The sequence below is a fragment of the Chionomys nivalis genome, chromosome 24 (genome assembly GCF_950005125.1).
Source record: "Chionomys nivalis chromosome 24, mChiNiv1.1, whole genome shotgun sequence".
Taxonomy (NCBI): Eukaryota; Metazoa; Chordata; class Mammalia; order Rodentia; family Cricetidae; genus Chionomys; species Chionomys nivalis.
This window is the reverse complement of record NC_080109.1, coordinates 42,833,166-42,861,052: the sequence shown is the minus strand read 5'-3', so window position 1 is coordinate 42,861,052 and position 27,887 is coordinate 42,833,166. Positions and strand designations below refer to the sequence as shown.

At 43.7% G+C, this 27,887-nt stretch overlaps 1 protein-coding gene across 6 annotated transcripts in view; it reads left to right on the top strand.

The window, feature by feature from the left end:
- The window catches only part of Tnik (TRAF2 and NCK interacting kinase), a 385,833-nt gene extending 358,238 nt beyond the window's left edge, over positions 1 to 27,595 (top strand). For 4 of the 6 annotated variants that reach the window (XM_057756804.1, XM_057756803.1, XM_057756802.1 and 1 more), the window contains 11 exons: positions 1,254 to 1,383; positions 9,018 to 9,182; positions 11,600 to 11,711; positions 12,461 to 12,631; positions 13,838 to 13,981; positions 16,242 to 16,376; positions 20,611 to 20,711; positions 22,749 to 22,898; positions 23,825 to 23,984; positions 24,234 to 24,373; positions 26,329 to 27,595. In XM_057756804.1, coding sequence (XP_057612787.1) covers positions 1,254 to 1,383; positions 9,018 to 9,182; positions 11,600 to 11,711; positions 12,461 to 12,631; positions 13,838 to 13,981; positions 16,242 to 16,376; positions 20,611 to 20,711; positions 22,749 to 22,898; positions 23,825 to 23,984; positions 24,234 to 24,373; positions 26,329 to 26,412 — 1,492 coding nt within the window. In that variant the 3' untranslated portion in view covers positions 26,413 to 27,595. Of the gene's footprint in view, positions 1 to 1,253; positions 1,384 to 9,017; positions 9,183 to 11,599; positions 11,712 to 12,460; positions 12,632 to 13,837; positions 13,982 to 16,241; positions 16,377 to 20,610; positions 20,712 to 22,748; positions 22,899 to 23,824; positions 23,985 to 24,233 lie in introns of all 6 variants that reach the window. The other 2 variants (XM_057756801.1, XM_057756798.1) reach the window with 1 other exon arrangement.
- Positions 27,596 to 27,887: the final 292 nt, after the last annotated feature.

Below are 27,887 nucleotides of genomic sequence, written 5' to 3'. Positions count from 1 at the left end.
TGCTTTTGGTTCCTGCCAGAACTTGATGCTAAGAATCTTTTGCTTATATATACCACACACTTTGATCACAGAACATGGATAAATCAAGGGGGTACTGACCTGGGTGTGTAAAGCGATAAGACAAGCATGTGTTCTCATGAAGGAGAAGGAGGAAATGAAGATTGCAAGCTAAAGACCTGAAAATCTCAGGGACCAAGGGTATGGTTCAGAAGTGCTTGCCTGCAAGCATGAGGACCTGGGTTTAATTCCCAGAACCCATGTAAGAATGCCAGGCGTGATGGCATGTGCTTTAAATCCCACTTTGGACAGCAAGAGACAGGAGGATCCCTGAGGCTCACTGACCAGCCAGCACATCCTAATTGATGAGTTCCAAAAGAGGCCACATCTCAAAGGAAGGACATGACTTTCTTTAGGATGAAACCCAGCTCCAGCTCCCCCCACATGATATGTGAGTGTGTGTGTGTGTGTGTGTGTATGTGTGTGTGTGTGTGTTAAAGAAAGGAATTGCAAATGGCAATAAGAACAGTGAAGGCTAAAGCGGGATTGGATGTGAGTCTTGAGATGGTGTTCTAGATAGCATATCTGACTGGGCAGGGTGGTGCATGCCTTTAATCCCAGAACTTGGGAGACACAGGCAGGTGCATCTCTGTGAGTTTGAGGCCAGCCTGGTCTACAGAGTGAGTTCCAGGACAGGCTCCATAGCTACACAGAGAAACCCTGTCTCAAAAAAAAGGAAGGAAGGAAGGAAGGAAGGAAGGAAGGAAGGAAGGAAGGAAGGAAGGAAGGAAGGAAGAAAAAAACCTAAAGTATCTGTCTCTCAGAACAAAAATAGTGGAAAGAGAAGGAACCGACCAAGAGCCAACAGAGGAACTAGCAAGTGCAAAGGTAGTCAGGATGCTGTTTGTCACAGAAGGTCGTGGGACTGGGGAGTCAGTAGTGCCTCATAAGTCTGGGGCTGATTGCATCAGTTTTTTTCCTTGGAGGCAGGAAGCACTCACAGTCTGAGTTGAGAATAGGATACAATATAGGTCAAGATCCTGCAGAAATGGAAACCCCCATCTAGGTGTGTTAATACAGAATGTCCTTAAAGTCGCTGCAATGACCACACAAATAACATCAATGGTAATGTTATGTCATGTGCATTTGCTCCAATAAGAAGTGCATCTGGACAGGAAATGGCATTTACATTTTATGTCACTTCATTGTAAAATGAGTTTTCATCTTGCCGTGACTACCGTTTCTTCTCATCTCAGACCAACAGGAGCTCCGGGGAGCAACGAGCAGTATAACGTGGGAATGGTCGGGACACATGGACTGGAGACCTCTCATGCGGACACCTTTGGCACCAGTATTTCCAGAGAAGGAACCTTGATGATCAGAGAGGTGAGCTGGTGTAACAGCCATCGAAAGGAAGCACAGCCCTTACGTGTTTTTTCTATTCAAGCTTTTACATAGAATCCTTATAGCACATATTGTAAGTGTGCTGGCTAGGGAAGGCTAGGAACCTGTGCTTCTAAGTGGCCGAGTGGTTTTATGGTCTGCCATCTTCTTTTCTGTGCCCTCCCATGTTTGTGCAGAGTGATTTAATTACATTAGACCCAATTCTTCAACAGCAGCTATGCAAATCAGAGTATAAAATCTGAGCCTGAGGACATGAAACTTCAAAGAACAGATGTTCCCAGTGCCAGGAACAGAAATGAAAGTCCTCTCTTGGTAGAGACGGTGGTTGTGTTAGCCTCTCCCCCGTGGATTCTCACTTGTGCTTTCATATAAAATGCTCAGTAGTTCCTAGAGACTGTGCTATCTTTGTAGCTCATTAAATTAACATTTGAAAAAAACCAGCAGCTGGGACTGGAGAACACAGAAACCAGCTAAAAGGTGTGCCTTTGCCGTTTGTTTTCAGCTTTGAATGCATGGGTGTTGTGCCTGCATGTATGTTTATGTAGTAGGTGCATGCATGTCTAATGTCTACAGAGGCCAGAAGAGGGCGCTCGATCCCCTTTGCCTGCGCTTGCAGGCAGTTGTTACTATGGGGATGCCGGGACTGGAAATCCCCATCCTCTGGAAGAGCAGCCAGCGCTCTTAATGCTGAGCCGTCTCTCCAGCCCTTCAAAAGGGGTTTGGTTTATTAAGTCTGGGAACATGATTTCATTCGATGGGAATCACGTTCCCTTTCACATGTCCTTCCACTGTGTCCCTGAAGTGCCCTCTTTTCATTGCATGCAACTTTGAGAGGAAAATAATGGGAAATATCACCACATGATTCCCTGCGTCTGCTTTATCCTCTGGAAAACTTAATGAACAGGTTGTGGAGATGGCTTGGTGGATAAAGTGCTTGCCACACAAGTGTGAAGATAAGAATTTGAATCCCCAGAATACACACACACACACACACACACACACACAGAGCCATGTAGAGAGGGAACCCCTGGGCAGACAGATTACTTAAAGTAGCCAGAATTGGCAGGGCCTGGGTCAGGGGAGAGACCCTGCCATAGCTACCAAAGAGGAGAGAAATCAAGAAAGGTACTCTGCATCAGTTTTACACACACACACACACACACACACACACACACACACCTTCATAAATAAAACCATATGTTTTATAGGATGACTGACAACATGAAATGGACTACTTAGTAAATTTAGGTATTTGGTAAATGTTAACTATTTTACTTCATTTTCACCAACAACTCCAGTCTCCTCTCGCTTCTTATCACTTGCTCTTTCCTCTAAAGCATAAACAGACAGCGTGGTCATTCCCTCTCTCTGCAGATAGGATAGGACTAGGAAACTCCACTCAGAGACTTTGCTCTCCACATAGGCCAACAGCCTCTCGCTTCTATGAGGAAGAAAGAAAGTGTAGTTTCGAGATGAATAAGGCCTTTGAAGTAAAATTGGCAGTGCAGCTGTAACCAGACAGCTAGATCGCACAGCAACTTGCTAAGGTTTTATTTTATGCTGTGTTGAATATTTCAAGTAGACTTTAAAGAATGCTTTCACGTATGCCCGCGATGAAGAATGGGTTTGGCTGGCAGTGCTGGCATTGTATGCTGCTGGGATATAAAGCTCCCAGCATCGTGGAGGGTTATTTTAGTACAGAGATAGAGGGTTCCTATCAGAGTTTACAACACAAGAGAGTGTTCTAGAATGCATCACTCTTTAGCTCCAAATGGAAAAAGCCTTACACGACTGAATCTTTACAACAGTCAGTATCTCCAGGGAGACATTTAGAGCGAGCCGTGTATTCACTTCTGCTGCTGACCACACCCAACAATTCCATGTCATTCAAAGCACCCAACATTTGATGACCACAGCCACCAGCACCTTCAAAATCGTGTGCACCTGCGGCTTGTGTGAAGCTGATCTGCTGAGGGCTCAGACCATGAGTCCTCTCGGTTTCCAAATGTTACTTTTACCAAGTGTAGGTTTTTAGTGTTTTTTGTTGTCTATGCACAGGTGTGTGCATACATGTTGAGACCAAGGGGCTACCTTGGGAGGTTTTCCCCAAGTGCCATCACATCTTTCTTTATTGAAACAAGGTCTCTGGGACTTACCAAAAAAGCTAAGCTGTCTGGCCAGCAAGCCCAGAGGCCACCTGCCTCTGCCTTCCAAACTCTGGAATTACATTAGTCTTGGGTATTGAACTCAGGTCTTTGGGCTTGCAAGACTAGCACCTTATCATCTAAGCCATCTCCTCAGGCTCTCAGCCCCAAAGTGTGGGGTCTAAATAAATAAATAAATATATATATAAATAAATCATATTAACCAAGGAGAGAGAGAGAGAGAGAGAGAGAGAGAGAGAGAGAGAGCCCATGGGGAGGTGGTTTGTGTGATTATGGAGGACAAGAAATCTAATGACTCCTGTACATGAGGCAGTATAAGTCCCAGTGCGAAGTGGGTAAAGATGAGATAAGATGTCCCAACTCACACAGTGAGCAGAGACCGGGAGTAGGCAAATCATGAGCTGTGGGAACAACTCACTGGATCCAAAACATTTGCCACACAAGAATGAGGACCTGAGTCTGAAAGCTCAGACCCATGGCAAACCAGAATGACAGTGTGCATGTGCAATCCCAGTGCTTTTATGGTGAAATATGAGGCAGAGCCAGGAGAACCCCAGAGGCTTGGGTTCAGCTACCATGAACGACACAGCACTCACCAGCAAGAGACTACCTGACTAGGCTGGAAAGTGAGGACCAACTCCCAAGGTGTTCTTTGACCTCTGTAGGCACGCCATGCACATGGGCCCACATTTACAAATACACTCACATGTCACACACAACATTTATTTTTAACAATTTTTTCTCTTCTGCCTTTTGTTCTATTATGGTTCTTCATGGTTCCTATTGACATAATTTGGTAAAAATAATCTACCTATCAACTCTACCAATTCAAAGGTTCATCTCCTTGATGCTTAGAAACAATGTGACAGACATACCCAGAAATAATGTTTAATCTGGGTACCTTGTGGCTCAGTTAAGTTGATGCATAAAATTAACCATCAAATAAGCCTTAAGATTAAAAAAAAACACTAAAAATGCATGTATTTAAAAATTAAGTAAATTCAGGTTAAAGTAAAACAAACTTTCAAAGTTTAAATTTTATGTTATGATGCCACAATTTAGCTTATAGGATACTGTGAGTTCACTTTCACAGGGTGACCATCAGAACTCACTCAGTTCATCATTCTTGTGTGAGTAGAAGAGAAAGTTCTAGAAGACTATATTGGCCATGCTCCCTGTGATTCTGTCATGTATAAAGTGCCCCCGTGGTGCACGTCCTTGCTACTGTCTTTCCCCTGTCTCATCTTATACTTCATAGAACCATTTTCTACTCTACTAGAGTGAGCTGCATCAGCTCTTACCAGCCATCTTGTCTACCGGGGCCTATCTCCTGGAAATGCTATCCTGCTTTTCTACTTCCCATTCTATTCTGACTCGACTTTCCCTTCTGGAAGCCTTTCCTGGGACCCAGTGGACCTCTCTCTCTGTAGCACTTCCCTGAATCTATCTTTGCCCTCTCCATTATTGGTCCAGCTGAATGAGAACACTAGCTAGTGCCACGCAGCTTCTTTTTATGATAAATAAAAAAGAAAGAACACACTTTTACAGAGTTCAGGGGGTCAGGAGGGGAACTGAAGGTAGCACACAAAGAAAGAAGACATTCACAAGCTGTTTATATGCATATTCCATGGAAGGAGCTCAAGACACAGCTAGTGAGCTACCTGGGTAGGCAAGGGCTTAGGCGGCTACCGTGAGCGCTCTGCTGTAGGCATCTCCTGCTCGCACCCTTGCTTGCCTCCCCTCTTCCCCGTTCTCTCTCCACAGAGCTGCTTTCTCTCCCTCCATATTCTTGGACTCTCTTCTCTTCTCAGTCCATTACAATATCCTCACCATAGCCCAGGTTGTCTGCTGACCAAGATTGGTATTGGGAACTTGGTCCTTCTTGTCCCAGGTTTCCACCCCTGGTTCCATAACCTATCAGAGTAGAGCTCTTATGGTGCAGTAGTGCAAGCCAGACCTGCTGGACTCCACCACCGCACAGCCTAGGCTGAAAGCCTTGAGGAAAGTTCATTGGCGCTCTTGCCCTGTACTTTTTCCATCTGTAAGGTGGGGCTAATCAAAGCTTGCCCACGGTGCTCCTATGAGGACTCAATGGCACATGATGCAGAGTGTTTAGCACAGTATCTGGCTTTTGCTGGAATACAGAGCATATTTATGCTCGTCCTTCTGGGAATGGTGAGGCTATCAAAACCGGAGAGGTTGAGATTCTCTTAATAAGGTTCAGTTCCTTTGTGTTCCCAGGGGAGCACAGCACACAGAAGGCGATTCATGAGAGGATGCTGGTTGGCAGAATCAAGGGATGATGAGTCACAGTGGGTAGATTCAAGGGTCATTGCTCCAGGCTTTTCAATCTCTGAGAGACGTCCCTAGCTAGCCCTTCAGGTCTTTCTTTAATAACCAGTGTAGCTTCATCAGTTTCAAGACCTGGGAGAAAATGCCACTGATAGAAGAGAAACTGAGAAATTATCAAGTGACAAGATGTGATTTATGCTTTGGGGAAATTGGGGGAAAATGTCAAAAGGCTTTTCAGTATGGAATGGAAGTTGGAAGGAGGGAAAAGCTGTTAAGCAAGCATAAAAAGCAAGGACACTAAGATGGATGAGAGTTGAACTCCCGAAATGTCACTTAGAAGATGAAATGTTTATCCCTGACAATGCACCCTTCCGGCTCACGGTGAACACTGTGACAAAATGAAATGAGAAAAGGACCCTCGCTGGGGCTGTTTGTAGTTCAAGAAAGAGATGACACTAAGCTTTCTGATCATTTCTCAAGCTTCCTTATAGATGAATCACACCCCTTTGCGATCTTGGGAGTCTGTTCTATCTCAGACACACCAAAGAAGTGGCTACTTGTGTTTCCTGACAGAAGCAAATACAGGCCAGAAACCATACACTGTACACTGTGCAGAGTCTGGAAAAGTCATGTGTGATCGCTTTTTATTTTCCACTCTGACCAAGTGTCTGAGCAAAGTTGCTTAAGGAAAGAAGGTTTGTTTGGCTCAGGGTATGAGGGAATACAGTAGACCCCAGCAGGGAAGGCATAGCAGCAGGTGGTCCACTGTCAGGAAACACATCAGGCTTTCTGAGTCTGGTCCTCCAGGACACACTGAGGGTGGGTTTTCCCTCCTCAGTCAAAGTTCTCTGGAAACACCCTCACAGACCCACCCAGAGATGAGTCTTTTGGGTGACCCCAAGTCTAGTCGGGTTGATGATGATATTAGACACTGGACCAGTGAAGTGGCCGAAGAAGTGGCATGCATTCTTGCCAATACCAACCCCAGAGGGTAGGGAACATATTTGCCATGTTCCCAGCTGTTCCGTGTTAAGCAAACCGTTTCGTATTTCGTAGGTGTTCAGCAGTGCTGAGCTAAGAGATGGAGAAGGCAGGGAGACAGGGGAGTGTGAAAGGAGGGGGGTAAGGAAATCATTGCTGGGGTCTGCCCTGAAATTCTTAGTGAACTAGTTAGATACAAAATAGGAAGTCAATAACTATATACAATAAAGGGCATAGTTAGTAATGGGGGCAACCTGCCAAACGGGGAGATACTCACTGCTGTATTTATATCTAGAACATATCAGGAACTCAGAAACCTCAATAGAAAAATAATTTGTAAATGGACAATTTGAAAGAACATGTAAATGGCTACTGGACACACAAAAAGATATTCAAAATAATGGGTCGTCAAGAGGATTGAAAGCAAAACAAAAACAAAAATCAAAGACTAAATTAGAATGGCTGTTATCCAAAGGACTAAGAGTAGTGTGCTCCAGCAAGGAAGTGGAGTAAGGGACCCTGTGTGTTCTTGGTGTGATGTCAACTAAAATAGAGCTGCCATGTGACCCAGCAGTCCCACCACTGGGGGACCTTCCCAAGGAAATGAAATCAACATGTCAAGAGCCATCCGTATTCCTATGTTAACACACTCACACCTTCCAGAAAGTGGAAACCACCTAAGCGTCCATCACCTTGGAAACTGATAAGGAAGCTGTGGTCTGTACACAAAACGTGAAGCTGTTGAGCCATAAAGAAGAATAAAATCCTGTTATTTATGACATGATAGATGATGGTATTGGGGATCATTATATCAAGCGAAGTAGTATCACATGATCTCTCTCATATCTGGAAACCAAAGCAATGATCTCATTCAAGCTGAGAACAGAAAGGTCCACCCGAGACTGAGGGAGCAGAGAGTTAGAGACATGGAGAATGGTTGATCTGTGAGTGCTAAGTTACACTTAGATAGGAGAATTGCAAAGCTAGCCAATTAAATGCACTGGCTTTAGGGGTTTTCTTTTAATCCTCTGTGTTCCCTGGGTTTAGGGAAGAGACACCTCTGGAGGAGTGATGTGAAAACATTTAACGCATGCGCTCTTATCAATAACAATTTTAGACTATTTTCATAAACCTGTCCAGAGTTCTGTCCCACTGCATCCGTATATGCATTACAAAATACCTTTAAAAGATTCTTTTTGTTTTTAATCCTGTGTACGTGTGTGCGTATGTGCCCATGAATGCAGGTGCCCACAGAGTCTAGATGACGTTGGATTCCCTCTAGCTGGAGTTACAGACAATTGTGAGTCACCCAGTGTGGGTGCTGGGAACTGAACGTGGGTCATTTCCAAGAGCAGTGTGCACTCTTAACCCCTGAGCCCTTTTTCCAGCCCCACATTATGAGTTATCTTGAAAGGATGCTTAAACGGAATGCTATAAACAGTGCTTCAAGTCCCTGTCCAGCTGTGGTGACTATCTCTCTGTTGCCTACATCACAAGGTACAGCAGTTGTTTGCTGAAAGAGTAGACACTAACAAAGAGGAGAACAGAAGTCTCTATTTTCAAATGATCTACTAGGTTATTTCATTAATTTGGGACTCTGGTCAGATCTGATTAATCATTGCTTTGACTTTATGAATGGCAAAGAACTTTGTGAGTTGAGTAAATAGCATCTCTGAATTTTCTGGAAATATAGGCTCTTTTATAGTGAGAGGGTATTGGTATCATTTCACGCCAATGCTTCTTTTCAGCTGGATTTGAAAATCATTTTTATATAATCTGGCACTATGGTCTGTAAATCCAGTTATCTGGTGATACTCAGACACATGCTCACACACTACAGAAGAGAACTTGGCAGATCTGGTCCTGACTTTGCCCTCTATCTTATGGCATCCCTCATACAGTAGCATAAGTCCTGAAGATTGGTCCAGTTACTAAATATTAACAATCTTTAATGTCTTTATTTTCTTAGTCAAAGTAGAAGTTTCAATGTTACCATCCTATACTCCCCAGTAAAGCAATCTGGAGTCCATTGCATCTGTGGGGAGGTGTTGATCTTTGTACCATCTTACATTCCCTAGTATATCAGTTTAGAGCCTGTTGCATCTATGATTTGTGGAGTGATGTCAACCTTCGGTTTGTTCCCTCTGTCTAATGGCTTCTCTGTATTGTACCCTCCAGACGGCTGAAGAGAAGAAGAGGTCTGGCCACAGTGACAGTAATGGCTTCGCAGGTCACATCAACCTCCCAGACCTAGTGCAGCAGAGCCACTCCCCAGCCGGGACTCCCACCGAGGGACTGGGTCGTGTCTCCACCCATTCTCAGGAGATGGACTCTGGGACTGAAGTAGGTGCCAGGCAGTAGCCATGAAAGTTTTGTTCTCCTCCATGAGGTTCTGCACATTGATGTAGTCAAGACTGTCACGACCTTGCCAGTTTCTGGAATGTATTCATTTGGTTTCTGCTGTAACTGCTTATGCCAATACTCAGAGAAACCATATAGATACAGCTCTGAAAAGTCCTTATGTATCATCTGGACTGATTCCTGTGTTATGTGTTGAAACCTAGAGAAGTTAAATGACTTGTGCAGGACACACAGCTAGTTACAACAGTGCTTCTGCCAAAACTTGAGCCTCCTGCATCACAAGTCAGCAGGAGAATCTATAGACTAGTGAGATTTCTAAGCCAACAGTTTTGGTTCATATTTCCATTAATTTAGTCAAACTAAGCTTGACTTGAATAAAGTGTAGTTGAAATGGTTTATGGAATATAGGCCCCTACTGTTTAATAAATGGACATGAGATTGGTTCTTTCTCCAAGTTGCAGCAGGAAGATGAAATCAGACATCGTTCCTACATGGAAGCAGTCCTGGGAGAGCCTGAGTGAGCATAGGCGGTTCTTAGCGCTGGATGAGTTCAAGGCTGTGCCGTGTATTTCCTGGCGGTCCTGTGACTCACACAGAAGGCCCTCGGTGTTCTTCTAGAGCATGTTTGCTGCTGATTTTGACATTACCCCCACACTGAATTTCTATGATAAGCATGTTCTTAGCATGCCCCAAGGACAAAAGCTCATGAGCATCTTCAAAAGCACAGCATCCTGTTGCAACTTCAGACAGTGCAGCCAGCCATTTTCATCTAAAGTCTTATTGGTACCAAGGAGGGCCCCACAGAACAGGCTCCTGCAAAATAGGACTTTGCTCCAAATGTTGCTGCTCTCCCAGCTCCAAGAGGAAATGTTCTTACCTGTTTTACCATCTCCTTTTTGGACTCATAAAGATGAAAAAAGAAAACATATTCAAAACACTGCTTCTGGAAAGGGCTATGCTTTGGGGAGGATGAAAGGAATTTGATTCCAAGGGGCAGAGGGAAAACCTTGAAGGGAATCAGATTGGATCTTTGTGAATTAGGAAATCAAATTGGATATTTGTAAGTTGGTTCTTAGATAACTAGGGCTTAGGAATGTTGATTTATTTTTAAGTAAAAATCTGTATTTATGCCTAAAATAAAAATACACTCAAAGGGTTCTTAGGCTGTTGAATACGGGTGTGTTTGTGACATAAAGGAATGCATGGGGAGCTTGGGAGATGGCTCTGTTGGTAATGTGCCTGTCTCACAAGCATGAAGACCCGGTTCTGATCCCCAGAATGTATGTAAAGGTGGTGGTTGTGGCTGTACCCAGCACCAGAGGTGGGGGGAGGCAGAAACTGGCTCAGTTGACCAGCCAATCAAGCCACATGGATAAGCTCTGAGTTCAGCCAAAGACTGTCTCAAAAAAATGAGCTAGATGAGCAATCAAGGTCACCTGACAGGGACCTCTGACCCCCCCCCAAGTGTACATGTGTCAACATCACACACACATACACCACACACACACACTCACACACACACACACACATAATGGGTACTGTAGAAGGAAAGATGAGAGCAAACAAAATAGGCAAATAGTTATACTCTTTTGACAAATTCAATTACATCATGACACCAAATGCTAATATTGAATATATTATTCCCTAATCTAGTTCTGACTTCATGTCTTCAGACTAAGCCCTTAAGACTTAGTTAAAGTAAGCCCTCAAGGTATATTACATACAAACCCAGTGGCTGCATGAAGTCCCCAAGTAAAGCATGTGGCCTAAGAATCTTCTTAAGCTACCAAGGGAATAAAACACCAATCCTTGAATAAATTATCTCTGATTAAAGAATTTAAAGAAGTTAGAGCTGATTGATGTCCATAAGAATGGAAGGGTCCAAAGGCCTCCTTCTAAGGGGGAATCTCTTAGGCTGACTGTTGTGACTGTTGCTGTATCCAGGCTGACTGTCCTGGGATGGAGCGTTGTTCTGGCAACATGTTCCAGGATGAGCATTGCTGTAGCAACGTGTCTTAGATTTTGCTTTTTTTCTTAAGACCATTTGGTCAATACAAGATGAGTTGACTTACAAGTGGAGATAAATTGTGAGATTAATGACCAATGACAGGAGCACAGATATTAAGGTGCCACCTGCTATCCAAATGTAATTTTCTTTCCGAAACACTTATGGTCTGGTCACTAATGAAGCCCTGTGTGCGTGTGTGCGCGCACGCGTGCTTACACACACACACACACACACACACACACACACAGTGTCTGGAGAGTAACCAGAACTGGGAGAAACTGGACAGAGGCCCACGCTTTGCCTAGAGAGGGAACAGACAGCAGAGGAGTCTGTACTCAGTGTCTAGACCTGTTCCTGCTGCACTGACTTCTCCTTCTTGCTTTTTGATCAGTATGGCATGGGAAGCAGCACCAAAGCCTCCTTCACCCCCTTCGTGGACCCCAGAGTGTACCAGACATCACCCACGGATGAAGATGAGGAAGATGACGAGTCCTCCGCTACTGGTAAGCGAGCTGACCCTAGAGTTTTACAGATAGGTTTCCTTTCCTGTAAAACCCAGAGACAAGACTCACCAACTCAGTTTACATCACTTATTGCTGATGCCCAGTCTCTGGATAAAGATACTTTAAAATGTATTACTTGGTGGGACTCCTGAAGCAAATTACTTTCTCCCAGAACCTGACTTTCTTTTTTCTGTTTCTGGAAGAAACCCAGAGGTATCCCGGGATGCTAGGAAAAGCCACCCCGCAGCGATCTCCAAACACACTGCATATTTCTCAAAAACAGTTTCTGGGTATAATGCTATGCTCGAAGCAGTGTGATGCTGAACACTCCATACATGTGTGTTGAGCTGTGTTGAGTTCCAGGCAGGCACTTCTGTTGCAAATCTGGCTAACTAAGAGGATGGCCTTGCTTCTTTGCCTTCTGCAAGTAACTAATCATTGAAGTCAGCTTCTATAGAATCTCAAGCAGGAACTGTTCCTTGTTTGTAATTACAGGAATGGTTTATTTGACTCTAGGAGATTAATATTAATTTTCTACACCATCCAAAGGAGTATCTATAAGCCTGTTTTGCTAATAAATAAAATACTGCTTCTGTGAATAACATGCTTTATCCTACTAAAATAAGTATAAAATGGGTTCCTGGTTCCTGTGCCTTTACTATAATAGGCCCCAAGCCAAGCCCTCCCTCCATACTTCCATTGGCTGGCTGTGAAGATGCTATTGATTCCTCTAATTCTTTCTCTCAAAGCCCTCTTTACTAGTGAACTTCTTAGGCAAGAACAAGCTAAACTCAATGAAGCGAGGAAGATTTCCGTGGTAAATGTGAACCCAACGAACATTCGCCCTCACAGTGACACGCCTGAAATCAGAAAATATAAGAAACGCTTCAATTCCGAAATACTTTGTGCAGCTCTGTGGGGTACGTTGGTGGTTTGTTTGTTTTTCCACCATAATTAATCAAGTTACCTTAAAGTGTTAAAAAAAAAAAAAACTATGGCTTTTGTCTCCAGAAAGTACTAGGAGAATTATAGGTGTTAAGGCTGATGTGGGGCTGCCTCAGGAGTGACCAAAAGTGTGTGTGTGTGTGTGCACGCGCATGCCTGCGTGTGTGCATGTGTGTGTGTGTGCGCATGTGTGTGCGTGTGTGTGTAACTTGTACTCCAGATGGAGTGGTGAGCAAATATCAGCCACAGAACCAGCCATCACTGAATGAATACTCAACCACAGTGTGTCTAGCACTGTGCATGCCACTCCACATCCTACCTTGGGATCCCATCCCATATCCTGCTAGGGCTGTAAGGGAACCAAATCCTTTTCACAGCTGAAAAACAAGCCCAGCGTATTTTAGTGACGTACCCAAGGCACTGAATCAACAGTAATTGGGTAAAACCCGAACAGAGCAGCAGTGATGGGAACACTGCGGAGTGGAAACATCAGTATGAAGCTCTCATGGAGTAGATCTGAAGATGTGAGCTGGGTTCAAGCTTAGCATAGGTGTGGGGACATTTTATCAAAGTCTTGGCCTATATTACTATATTACTTATTTCTTAAAACATCGTAGGAAAATCAGGATGTGGTCCAGCTGACCCCATCTGCATTGTTAGGCTTGGTCTGGACATCATAATTGCCTAAGGCTAGAGGTATCTGCCATGTGAGCAGGGATAAATATTGAAGCCTAGGAATTGTTCCATGAGAGACATAATGACTCTGCAGTAGGAAGATGAGATTTGGAGAACAAGATAACTACATTTAACGTAGTAGATAGTAATGTTTTCAGAGCTTAGATATGCACCAAGAGATGATGGAGAGTCACGGCACAGTGAATCTTCCTTACACAGCTATGTCTAAGGCTCCCCTTGGCAAGTATTCTCTGAGCTAAGCACTCAGTGGATATCTGTGGTGTATTGCTGCTTCCGCTTTAAAAAGTAAAATTGTAATTCTGTCACTAGAGGAAAAATGATGTAATTGGAGAGCTGGAACTTCTACCTCTACACTGTTACCACAGCACCTACTTGATCATTTGTTTACGTAGGCATGAAGCAGTTTTCTTGACTTCATAGAGATCCAGGTAAAACTGGTTAAGGCCCTTAAAAACTCAGTCTTTGCGGGCATCTTAAATTCACAGGTGTAAACCTTTTGGTGGGAACTGAAAATGGCCTGATGCTCTTGGACAGAAGTGGCCAAGGCAAAGTCTACAATCTGATCAACCGGAGGCGGTTCCAGCAGATGGACGTGCTAGAAGGGCTAAACGTCCTGGTGACGATATCAGGTATGTTGCTAAGCTGACCTGACCCCCAGGGGTGCATCCTGGTCTCTGAAGAAGCCCTGGCCAGCAAACCGCATGAGATGTGCCAGGCTGTAGCTGGGGAGATCACACATGCATTTTGTAATCCTGGAGGGGCTGGCCCCATCAGAAGCTTGCCTGTATGTTAAACCTGAGGGAGGCAAACCCAACCACAGAAACTGTGTGTCTTGGCTTTTGCCGCCCTTACGACTCAGCAAGACTCTTATTGAGCTGTGTGCACTGCAGTTCCTGTCATCCTCTGAGATGAAGAATGCCAAAATGAAGGGTTCTGGGAGGGGAATTACCAAGCAGAAGCCTCTCTTTTCTCAAAAAGTCTTCATATAACCCACTGATAATTTGAGGATGGTTGTACTACTGGGTAGCCAATTCTAGAGAGAAGATAGTGGGCACATGCTCACTGGTACATTTTTACGACATCAATAGCTTTCTTAAATGGAAAGACCCTGTCAGACAAGTAAGCCTCATTACTAACAAGTGAAAAGTACAACTAAAGTCTATGATTGTTGATAAGGTGTTTTATTCTTTCTGATGGTGGTTGAAAGACTTGAACTGATTACCCTCCTCTCTTTTTATTTTATCAGCTATGGAATCAACGGTACTACTTGTGTGTTAGGACCACCTAGAAGCTGTGAAAACCCAATCTGCCCCCCTAGACCAGGGTCAGAATCTCTGGGATAAGGTGTAGGCATTCAGTATTGATGGCTCCGACACTTCCCATCACACAGCCTAGTATATGAGCTTTATTCCTCATCTTTATTATGCAAGGAAGACCACATAGGGCTTCTGGGTTCAACCTTAAAGATGAAAGCTAACTCTTCAGGTGTGCTTGTGGCTTATGTCTCCGGGCACATAATCTTCTCTTTACAACTCTACTGAGTGTTTAGAACCTTGCCATTGCAAATAAAGATTAACCAAGTAAATTGTTCTTTTACTATGATTAGAGCTGAGCTTTATGTGGCCTTTGTTTCTGGCTAATTGCTTTCATTATTACTACACTCCCAAATCAAAACTGAAACCATGCATCTGTCTGTCATCTATCCAAAGTGGAAATGCTACCAGAAAATTCACGTTCAGGCTCCATTTTTCTGGTAATAACAAGTCTTTGTCCTCAGTGTAGAACTATTACTTCTTATCATAGAGACAGAGGGAGAAAAGATAATAAAAATAAGAATGGAGATTCTTGAACTCTTCAGGTTCTATTAGCACTGGAAGACAGAGCACTGGTCAGCTCGCTGGAGCTATCGTGAGCACCGGGGCTCCAGGCTTCTGCTTCCACAAACAGATGCCAGCTGTGTTTCCCACAGCCTCAGCCTCTTCGCTGTCCTCTGTCACATCAGGGAGGGATGCTCTAATGAACGCTCTTCTTCTAGTGCCTATTTCATCTGTAGGACATAAAACCTCTCTAAGGAAACAGGAAATATGGGAGAAATAAAACACACAAGCCTAAATTTCTCGTTAATAAAGAGCCATAAAAATGTGTGTCTTTTCTCTGGTGCTCGAATAACCCAGAGAAGTGGATTCATTCTGCTCCATAAATCTTCCATGCCATCGAGTTGTTTCATCATCCTGAGAATGTGCTGAATCTCTTGACCAAAGGGAACTTTGAACGTTTTCTTGAACTCCAAGTCCACTTCTTTGTTTTCTTCTTCAGTGTTTTTATTTAATATTCCTTTTGGTGACCTCAACACCATAACTTTGTCCAATATCATCCTTTGAACTCAAATTGCTTTGCTGAATTTGTTCCTCTTTCTTCTGTTAAATTCCTTTGTCTTACCAGTTAAATAAAACTTTTACCAGGTGTCTTTGATGTGACAGAGGAAGTAGAAAGAGGGGAGAGAAAATGGGAGGAGATAAGACACACGTAGTAGACTAAAATGCCCATTTGTCAGCATGCCTTCGTGAGATCAACTCTAGAAGGTTCTGGAACTCTGTTTATAGACTTAGAACTTACCATGTTCAGCAGACTTGGGAAGAGAGAGTAAGAGAAGCTTTCTAAAATAAGAAATTGTTTGAAGGTAAGAAGTTCAATTGGTGGGTTTTGACTCAAACAATAGGGTAAGCTGTTACAAGTCCGGACAGGGGTAACAATGAGGAAGAGCAGGACACTGGCTATTCTGCCCTCACAGACACAGCAGCAGCAACAATGTAGACAACAATGTAGGTGAGGGAAGAAGGAGGAAAGACTACCACAGCGCTTGAATTTCAAACTCTACTCTTTCAACAGGAAAGAAGAATAAGCTGCGTGTTTACTATCTTTCATGGCTAAGAAACAGAATACTGCACAATGACCCAGAAGTGGAAAAGAAGCAGGGCTGGATCACAGTCGGGGACCTGGAAGGCTGTATCCATTACAAAGTTGGTAAGTCTCAGTTTGGCAGAATGAGCATCCCAAGTGTTGGGTTCAATGTTTTCAGTGTTTCCTATCTGCAGCTGATGGTGTGTGCATCACCAGTTTAAAATGTAGCTGGACCCAAAGTGGACTGAAATTATTTCCCCAAAAGTCAAATTAATGAAACTCAAAGAATGCCTTTAGAAAAATAAAACTCCAGACTTCAGTTTGAATATTTATAAGTACTTCTCCCAAAGTTCCCTAAAATGACAATAAAAAATTTAAAAAATGCAATCAGCCCCCAAGGTTAATCGGATCAAAGGAAAAGAAACCAGCAAATAAGAGATGGTCATATAACTGGCCCAAAGTAGCTGTGTGACTGGGGTCAGACAGAGCAGATTGGGGTAGCGGCATTCTCAATCTACAGTGAAGAAGATTATGAAAATTACCCATCCACACCACAGAACCCAGAAAGATCAGGGACCCAGGGAAGACCACAGGCTAGAGGTGTGTAACAGAGTTGAAAATAAGGTGGCTGAACAGCATTGGAGTTGAGAGTCGTAAGACCCCAGCACTTCCCCCGTCAGGCAGGCCACTGTCCTCAGCCCTGCAGCAAAAGGGAAGAGTTTGTAAAGTCAGTGTGATGTTAAAAATCCTTGTGAGGGCACACATGTGCACCTACACCACACACACACACACACACCTTCCCCATAATGCTGGCAGTGTGTTTATACTCCAAGAAAGAGTTTGAAAATTTAGTCTTTGGAAAAGCTAAGTGCACAGATACTAACTTTAGAGTCCTGGAAGAAAATCTTCGTCCCTCCCTTCTCTAATGTAGCTGCTGACAGTTGATGAGCCCACCTCAGCCAGAGACTAGACAGGTGGGTCTCACGTGCAGGAAGCAGTAACAAACAGTAAGTAAAATCAGAAAGGAGGAAAGGAAAAAGAAACTGTATTTTACAGAGTTTGGGGGTAAGTGTTTCTAAATAAAGAATAGGAGCAATTTTAAAGGTGGAGTAGAGTTGGGGAGGTTAATGAAAGAAGAAAAAACCTTAGCAGAAATAAAAATAATATAAGCATGTAAAAATGAGATGAAGACTTTGCCTTTGAAATAGAACTAAAGCAAACAGTGTGACCTGCACAGCTTTAGCGGTGACCTGACTGGGTGACAGGGGGTGAAGACAGCAGACACTCATACAATCAATCTGCTGCATGGTGACGGTGACGGAGAAGCACCAGCATCCCGGAAACCCAGAGGATTTCCCTTCTATGTCTCTTCTAAATCTCAGTCTAGGGAGTCAGATTACTGTATAGAGCCCAGGGAGGAGGCAGAGCTGATGTGTACAGGTGAATACGGAAGCAGACTTCTCTGTAGGCTCTGTGGGGAAGCAGTCTTGGATGATAGCCATCTAGAGAGGAAGCAGTAAACATTCTCTGCACATGCTATCAGAATGCACAAAGGGACCAGGGAAGGCTTTGCAATTTCCCCGAGCCTGACCTGAGGAAGGCTTTGCTATTCCTATGAGTCTAAGACATTGAGGTCTTGGACATGGCTGTGCCTATGTGAACAGTACTATTCACTAAGGACTTCACCCTCTCCCTAGAGGGCCTAGAGAAAAGACTCAGGGGTTATGAACACGTACTGCTTTTCCAGAGGATGGAGTTGGGTTCCTAGCACCTACATTTGGAAGCTGACGACCACCTGTAATTCCAGCTTCCGGAGATCTGACACCATTCTGGCCTCCACACGCATTGGTGCATATATGGGCGCGTGCACACACACACACAAACACACACATATACACATGCACACACCACCACAACAACAATAAAAATAAAATAACTCATTTTAAAAAGAGAATAAAATATAAGGAAATAAAAGATCAAAACCATGTTTGAACATGTTATGACCCAGTCAAATTAACATGTGAAATGAAACATCATACCATCAAACTGTGCTTCAGTTTTAAGAGCAGAAGGAAGATGTTCGTTGGTATTCCGTAACTCCAGAACATACCATGCCAGGCACCATCTCTGGGAAAGCTGCAGGAAGATATGTCCCACTAAAATAAAAAATTAAAACTTGGAGATTCAGGGAAAAGATAAAGTGCCCAGAACAAGGACTAAGAACCCGCGACTGCTTTGCCACAGGCTTGCAGAACAAGATGGTGTAGCGTTCCAGAGGAGCAGCCCCAAGAGACAAGGGAATGCTTTGAGTTCGTCATGGCTATTTGGCCGTGTTGAAAGTCACCTCCTAGCAGAAAGTTCACATCTGCGTAGATACACAGAAAGCAAAAAAATTGAAAAATGAGGAAGGGCAAAAAAAGAAGGATGCCATCATGGTGTGCTACGTGACCTAGCTGTGACGGGAAATGATCCGAACTCTTCGAACGGCTTTAATCAGAGCTTTAAATGAGTGCGTTCGCGTAGGAGGTGGGAAGCCGGTATGTGGAAGAGCTGCGGGTGGGGCTGTAAGGAAGAGGATCAGTCTTGAAGCTGATTCTTTTCATGCTGTCGATTCAGTAGACACTGTTCATATTTGGAGCTGAGACTGACTATGTGGCTTTTGTGAATATTTGCCTGTAAAACTTATCAGTTGGAAATGGAAATGAAGAAGAAAGCTTCTGCAAGTTTGTGAAATATACATGGTGTTTAAGGTTTGTTTTTAAATGAAGAAATTAGAACAGAGGTGTGGAGTGGGGCTTAGACATTGCTCCAAAGGTGCCCTCATGCAGACCCAGGAAAGCACTGCACAGGTTTGAAACTGTAACCTCTGGAGTTGTCCGGCCACGTGTGTCACGTGACTGATGACTGAAAGTGGAAACGGGACTAAGGGCGGGGGGGGGGGGGGGGAATGCTGGGAAGGAACTCAGAAAATAAGTCATGCTATTCATAGTATCCTGTTCTGGGGCCTTAGTATATTACCTTTTACAGCTAGAGAGGGCCCTGATCTAGGACAGTCTCCATGTCCCTTTCCTCCACATTCTTAGACACTAGGAAGCAGTGACTAGTGACTAGAAGATCCAGGTGAGGATCTTTGTTTTGTAATCTTTATAATACAGAGGGCTTATTTATTTATATGCACTTCTTTAGAAAAGATAAAGATGTGAGGAAGGGAAATACAGATGAGGTTCATCAACACCCGGTGCCTGTAAAATACAGCCCCACAGCCCCGCGCTGTCTGTGTGCTTCCCAGCAGCTATACAGGCCAGCTATGCAGAAAGCTGCCAAACAGTTTTGCCACAGAAAGAAAGGGATGTTGAACGGGTTCCATCCTATTCCCAAACCAGACCACATGGGGGAGTACTTATTCCATAGCAATCTGTTGACGGTCAGGCTTCTCTGGTGCTTTGGTTTGGGAACCAGAATTATTTGGTCCTCTCTTGTCATATTCTGAAACTGCAATTTTCTCTGACCTAACCTGATTGTGTGACAAAGTATCGAACGCAGCCCACGTCATTCCCACCAGGCAGCAGGAAGCCTCCCGTCCATACTTGAAAACTGTATGTTTCTTTACTGCAAAGTCATGTTTGTTTGCAGGAAAAAGCAGGCAATTCAAGTGCAACTGTGGGAAAATTTAGCACTGCTGCTAAGCACGGCTCTGAAAAAGCTCTGGAATTTGCTTTAAGTAGACTTGACATTTATTAGCCCAAATACTTTAGAGATCAGATTTCATTACACAAAGACTGTAATTATGAAGTCATAAAACAAAAAGTGAAGATCTATAACATTCTATTTTCATAAATAATGAAAAGATTTGTCAAAGTACATAAAGCCCTTAAAAATAAACCACGGGCATTACCCCGGGCTCCTATTATTTCACCTTTCATTAGTAATAAAACAATTATTTCATTTAATCATTAGAATTCAAATATAAATAATAAGCAGATAATATGATAAGCTTATGTTTTGATGAGTTTGTTAATTGTTCAAGCATCTTGCCATAACTACATTAAAGTAAGTATACAAGATGTGCAATCTAACATAAGAAGACGACTAGGTCCTTATCAAGGTGATTATCCACATCGAGGAAATATCCTTTGCTATAAAGCAAAAAACTTGTAACATTGTGTCAACCAGGTACAGGAAGTAAAGTTTGTGTGTAAAAAAAAAAAAAGTCAACCTGTTCCGAGGACAGCACCCTCAAGTGTGAAGACATGTGGAAGGCGTGTGACAGGCATGACTTCACTCAGGTCTTCGTTTTTGATGCAAAAATTCTTAGATGGATTGATATTATGTCTAAACTCTTACTCTTCCATTTCAGTTAAATATGAGAGGATCAAGTTCTTGGTGATTGCCTTAAAGAATGCAGTGGAGATATATGCTTGGGCTCCTAAGCCTTATCACAAGTTCATGGCGTTTAAGGTAAGCACCAATGTTGCTTGTTTAATTCAGCTTCTGTCAGAATTCTATTTTCCACGTAAGCCAGTATTGGTTTTATTACATAGAGAAAAACTTATTTTAAAAACAGTTCTTGAATTCGTGATTTCAAAGGACTTAAATATTTGAAATACTATACAGTTCATCCCGTTAAGACCTGTAATTGTCCTCCCCCACTGGAGGCCTAGGAACTGTTGACTTCAAGAGTAATTTAGCTTGGAACAGTTACCAGGAAAAGTACCAAACACGACATTACACAACCATCTCTGCCGTGGAGCCCGTGAAAGCCAGGAACTGTCTGGTGTTTGCCTGAAAACGCAGATCTGTGGCAGCCCTGGTCCCCAGATCTTCTAAGCATCACTGACATTTCCGAATAAACTAGGACTCGTGATTCTTTGACCGTTCCTATTGCTTGAGGGCGTCTCTGAACGGGACATTGAAGGACTCACTGGGGAGAAGACCTCATTCTTCTGCATTTCCATGCTGCTTGTCCTTGCATTTGCTTGCCTTGTCTTGGTCTGCACTCATCACAGACTGGGTGGGTCCTCGTGAGGTTTAGCGAGAGTGAGATGCTAATATGCTTTGTCCCATTGACCCTAGAATATAAAAGGTGAGTGCCAGAAGAACCATTACTTCCAAACGCACTGATGTGTTCAGAACCCCATAGCTTAGCCATATCCAATGTGAATTTATCTCCCTCTCTCTCTCTGCATTTCTCACTGATCCTCATTCTCCCTACCTTCGTGACTGTAATTGGCTTTTGGGGTTTTAGTTATTCTTTCTTGCCACCTATTGTATGTAAAAACCAAGTATGCCCCGGCATTTTGTAAGTACTCTCAGAGAATGAACCGCTCCACTCCCGTCTTGTTCTTTTAGTTCAAATGCCCATGTGTGATTTGCTAAGGATAGCAGATTCTTCAGCAGGAATGGGCTTTCCTCCATAGGCCCACTTTGCTGCAAAAGAATTTTGTATTGTACTATATTCATAATACCAATGAAATACTTACTAATGTGGTGCTACTTTGCTGCCAAAATCTCTCTTCAGAAAAGCTTTTCACTCAAGATTCCCTTCCATTTCTGATTCTGAAGTCACAGCCTTCAGGGTCCTGGCCACAACCCGTGAAAGAACAAAGCACTCCCCTTGGGAGATCAAATGCAACCTAGAAGAGGAAGCACAGAGGCCAGGACTTGAGTAGGAAAGACTGGCATAGACTAAATGTGGAACCTTCCCCTAGAGCAAGGCAAAAGGCGTTAATTTCCTGGGCTGTGAGAATGGCGGTAACAGACGGAGAGGGAGCAGTGTTGATGGCAGCTGAGGTTTCTCGGATCTTCCCCTTGAGCTCAATATCGGATAAAAGTACAGAATCAGGGCACAGGTAGAGAGACTGGAACTCTTCACAGCTATGAACTCTGACAAACTTGACTTGAGCTCTTCTCTTTGGCTTTCCAGTTAAATCCTTGGTGACAAGCCAAGGCATGTGGTGTTGCGATGCATCTTCCACATCCCCCCTTCTTAGCCCCCAGAGATGATTCTCAGAATACAGCATGAAGTTTAGAGAAACTGGGAGTCACAACAGGGAAATCATAACCAGTGTACACACACTAATCCCCAACAGCTCTAACACAGTGACACTCCCCAGACTGTTCTCAAAGGTAACAACCATAGATGAACCTGGGTACCACCTGGGAAAGGGAGTCATAGAGAACACTGCACACTCTACACTCTCTAGAGGACAATGAAAAGCAGTATCCAGTCGCCAAGTTTTTAACACACATGCCACCATCAAAATGGACAGTTTAAACAGTTCTTACTGTGCGAGACAAGAAAGGGAAAGAGGGGAACAAAACAGACAATACAGCTTTTCTCCTGGAGTCAGACATGAGTAGACCTGAGCCTGAAAGAGAGGCTTTCCTAGTGTTTCAATGGAAAACACTCACTCACTTAAGACAGTGGCCAAGTGAACCTTAGGAATAAGACAGCCTCTTTTAATGGCGTGGTTACTAATGAGGTGATTTTTAAAGTCTTTTGCAGATCTTCAGCATAAGCCTCTGCTTGTTGACCTCACAGTAGAAGAAGGTCAAAGGTTAAAGGTCATTTTTGGCTCACACACTGGTTTCCATGTAATTGATGTTGATTCTGGAAACTCCTATGATATCTACATACCGTCCCACGTAAGTTTCAGGAACCGGGCTGTCTCCTGCACCTGCATGATAGCTTGCTTGTGGAGAGGTTGGGTTGGGCCTTTATTTCAATTGAAATCTTGATCATCTCTAAAAGTTGTGAATTTGGGGTATCACTAGACAGATGTTTTTAAAGATTTTATTACTCCCTCAAGCTAAGTAGCACATAAATTGCATTATTTTGAGATTATCATCTTGTTTCTTTGGATTTCAAGGTGAAATGCCTATGTTATACAATAGTTGGGTTCCCGTTTTTGGATTTTGATTGTATGCTAGAGAAAGACAATGACTAGATACTAAATTCTTGGGGGAGAGGAATCACTTTTCTGCTATTTCCAGTTTTTCCATCAGCCTGAGGGCTTGTGGTGTGGTGGAGCAGACACACTAGGATCCACCCCCTTTCTAGTACGTCTGAACCTGGCAATAGGGAGATGTGCTCAGAGCCCGCCTCTGTCTACCGCCAGATACTCATGCGGCTTTCATCAAGTCACACAACCTGAGATGCAGCTCCCTCATCTGCAACAAAGTTTTCCGATGGTGCCCTCGTGTGTAGACTAGAAGTGGTGTATACCAGTGGTCCACAGATTAGCACACCAGTACTCCACACACTCGGTGTTTCTGATGGTGCCCTCATCTGTAGACTAGAAGTGGTGTATACTAGTCGTCCGCAGATTAGCACACCAGTACTCCACACAGGCAGTGTTTCTGTTCTCAGAACCGGTAAGATGGATTCCAGATCAAGTAGCTGTATGTGTAGACACCGGTGCTTTTGATCAGAGAGGTGATTACATTAAAGTCGATGTCAATCTCTAGAGTGAAAAATGGCATAAAATTTCATTTGCAACTCTTAAAGATAAAAGTCAAGAGGTTTTCTGGATTTTAAGTCGGGTAACTCTTGGCCTTTGTTCGTCTCCCAGATTCAGGGCAACATCACTCCTCACGCCATTGTCATCTTGCCCAAAACGGATGGGATGGAAATGCTGGTCTGCTATGAGGATGAGGGGGTGTATGTGAACACCTACGGCCGGATCACGAAGGATGTGGTGCTCCAGTGGGGAGAAATGCCCACCTCTGTGGGTAGGTTGACCATTCCTTATCTCCTTCAGCAGTTACACCCCCCCAGTGAAATGAGAGTCAAGAAATGTGAAACAACCATTTGAGTCCACACCAAAAAGAAAAAAAAAAATCTGTGACTAACTGTAAGACTTGCTTTGTCTGTTTGACCTCAAGTCCTTTGTCCTTTGTTTGTGCTTAAGATGTGAACAGATGCTGTGAGTGTTGCCCATCTAATGTTTTTAATGCAGTTTTGGAAATTCCTTTTGACAGCCTACATTCATTCCAATCAGATAATGGGCTGGGGCGAGAAAGCTATTGAGATCCGGTCAGTGGAAACAGGACATTTGGATGGAGTGTTTATGCATAAGCGAGCTCAAAGGTTAAAGTTTCTATGTGAAAGAAATGATAAGGTAAATCCGTTTCAACTTTGCTTTAGTGTTTGCATTTTAAGAGACCTCCAGGTACCTGTGAAATCTTTATTTTCCTTGATGCTACCGAGTCACAACTGTATTAAGGGATCAATAGGGTATCTTGAGATTCTGTTACCTGACTTGATTCATGTGAACATTCAGAATCTATAACTCATGCATCCAAACCAACATAAGACATCTAAACTTTCCTTGTAAACTCTTAGTACCTGTTGTGGCCTGTGGGCCTCTGGTGATTAACAACCATTGCAGACTCTCCAATGTGCTTAGAGCAGCTGGCCCATCATTCACCATCTCACAGTGGGTCAGCCTCATGGTTTTACCTTTAAGCCTTTCATAGAGACACTGTTGGGACTTAGCTTTCACATTCTATTCACCCTTAAGTGTAAAACATCTGACATGTAGATGAACTTCTAAAAACTGCCACTCATTGCCAAGAAACAAAACCACAAATTCAACTCCTGCCATGTCCTGCCTCATTCCAACCATGTTTCTCCTGACATGTCACAGGGGGGCTACATTCGAATGTAAGTGACCATGTCTGTCCAGCATGATTGGTCACCCCACAGGAGTCCACTGAGGTGACCCTGCTCTCCCTTGCCCTCCCAGTAGCTAATCTACATTTGTGAGCCCATGCTCTAAGACTATAGTCAGCCTAACAACCATGTCCCCGGGCAGCAGATTTAAACACCTGTAGGAAGGAATGTGGTGGGTTGAGCTGTTTACATCTCCTTGTTCACCCCAGTTCCCCAGAGGCCAGACTGGTCTTCATCCAACCCTGGTAATATGGGTCTGGATTCTGTGACCCTGGCTAGCTGCTTCCGACCTCGTGTGATCTAGTGGACAGCAGCTATGGGAGACAAGGATGGTTACTAGAAGACTCACCAGACTGTGTCAGACACTAGACTTAGCAAGTACGATTCCAACACTTCTACAGGCCTAGAACCCAAGAGATGAAATGTCTGGGTATGGACAGCTGCCCTGCCATTCTTGACGACATACCCCAGCAGGCCTCGGCCAGCCCATACTCTCAGGCAAGGGCCTCTAATTTAGTCCCTAATGCACAGATGGGACAACAGCGACCCTTCCTTTCAACAAACCCTCACTGTCACCTATTTCGAGTCTCTGACCCCTAGAGTAGCCTTACCTTCCTCTGTAGCATCAGCTAAATGTCAAGCAATTCCTCAAGCTTCTTAAGGAACCATGAGGACAAAGTAGCACTAGGGACAAATACTCATTCCTCAGACCACAGACACTGACTGATTGAAGGGCTATTGCACAGCCCCAAATATTATTTTCCAGGGGCAGTGGTTCACTGACATTCAGTTCAAGCAAGTAGTAATCTGAATTCTGCTCACGTTTTTCAAGTCTTTCATAAAACGATTGAACTGACTCAGACCTAATGGACTGTAGTTCCACTTATTAATGCCATTATCTCCTTTGGCTTAGGATCTGCTAGCATCAGCATAGAGGCCAAGTGCCAACCCTGAAGCACCAGACTGGGCAGGCATTCAACACCTTAGCCTAGATAACCATAACCACTCTAATATCTTTAAGTTTAAAAATTGAACATCAAAGTTGTACAACTGTCAGTAGGCCCCAAAATGCTGCCCATAAGTTTGGGAATTAAGGGGTTCTCTTTCATCTGCCTCCATGTCACTCACGAGGGAGAGAAAGAGTGTCCCTGGACCTTTCTAGAAATCGTCATTGTCCCAGGCCAGAAGTCCAGCAATAAATAATAATCTGAGAAAACATAAGGGCAGGAGGATTTCCACGCAATGCACTGTCTGAAATGTCACTATAAACACTGGCCAGGGAAACTTAACTGAATGTGTTGCAAGGGTAGGACATGTGGAAGAAAATTGCTATACAGTTGAAGAAGAGAAGGGGGAAAAAAACCCATGAAGATGCACTAACTTGTTTTTAATTCCAAACAGGTATTTTTTGCATCCGTGCGATCTGGAGGAAGTAGCCAAGTGTTTTTCATGACCCTCAACAGAAATTCCATGATGAACTGGTAACGGAAGAGCACTTGGCACTTGTCTTCATGGCGTTCTCTCTAATGTAAGAGAACATAACGCATGTGGACGTTTGCCAGTCTAGAGGCAGACTCAGAAGGCCTGGTTGAACACCCCGCTTTCCCGTTTCCTCTCCCTCCATCCCTCCCAATAGAGTCCCTCTTTCAGTGTTGCAGCCTGGTTGAGAAGGAGAGAAAGAGGTGGCAGGAATGTCTGGGAGATTCCGAGGATGCTGCATTGTCTGTGGACACAGTTGGACCTTGTGCCCTTCGGAGTTAGGGATAGAAACAAACATTGTGTGCTTTTATGATTAAGCTGTGTTTGTGCTGCCTTTTCAGTTCTTTTGGTCTGGGATTTTTTTAAACTTTTCTTTACCCCCTTATTTTGTAAGAATGGGGAAAGAATGCATACTGGGAAATTAGACTACTTTTTTTTTTTTAAATTCTGTCTGCCTGCTAGCTTTAAGTATATGGTATGTTGTAAAATCTCCAATTCCTGGTAGTGAGAGACAGCACAATAAATGTACCTTGTCTCCCTGTACTGAAGGCCATAACCGCATTGTCGGGTAATTTAAGAATTCTCTTGTCTTCACCAACCCAAGAGGATGTTTTGTTGTTGATGATTTTTTTTTAATTGCTACTGGCTAATGAATTTTTGAAGGAGAAGCAAAATAGCTGGTTTTCTCCTCTCTGGGGAAATAGATTTTAAATGGCTAAACTACTAGCCTTAATCTAATAAAACCAACTGCTATGTTGTGAGTCTGGCAGGCCGTATTTTGATATGGCCCTTTCTGGATGGAGGGTGTTGAATGGGACAGAGATGCCACTGAGTTGAATGGTCTCGTGACTGTGGAGGGATTCTGGGGTGCCATTGTCCCTTGATTATTATGCAAGAGATCAGGGCGAAACATGGGATGACAGGTGGGTCACCCCGAAGGAGCTTCTGAAAAATGAGCTAATATGTCTATGTAAATACACATGCGTTCTTTCTTCAAGGCACAAAGCGTCCCTGCTAAGAGGTTCCTTCGTTTGGGCTTTGTTAGGACTGAGACTGATGGAGATCTTTCCTGGAGCTGGAGTTAACATGACAGCCATGCTCTGGAAACCCAGCTCCTTCCCAAGGGTGCCACTTTCTCAAGATAAAAACTGTGACATGAAGAATTACTAATAAAAGTTTCTGAGCTGCCTGTGCTCGCACTGGGTCAAGGGACTAGACTCTCCAGCCTGCCCCAGACACTGCAGGCACCAACAGCTCAGACTTTAGGGGACCTGAAGGCAAGGCTTTGGCCAAAATTCTGAGACCCTAATCACGTTATGTTCCTCTAAACTTCCCAACATACTGTTAACAACATCTGTGCAGAGGTGTGTATGTGTTTAGTTCAGGTTGACTTGTGTCCTTCTAAACCCTTACTCGAATGATTTGACCCTTTATGTGACTGGCTGGGATTCTTCCCAAAGCTATGAGCATGGCCGCCTATG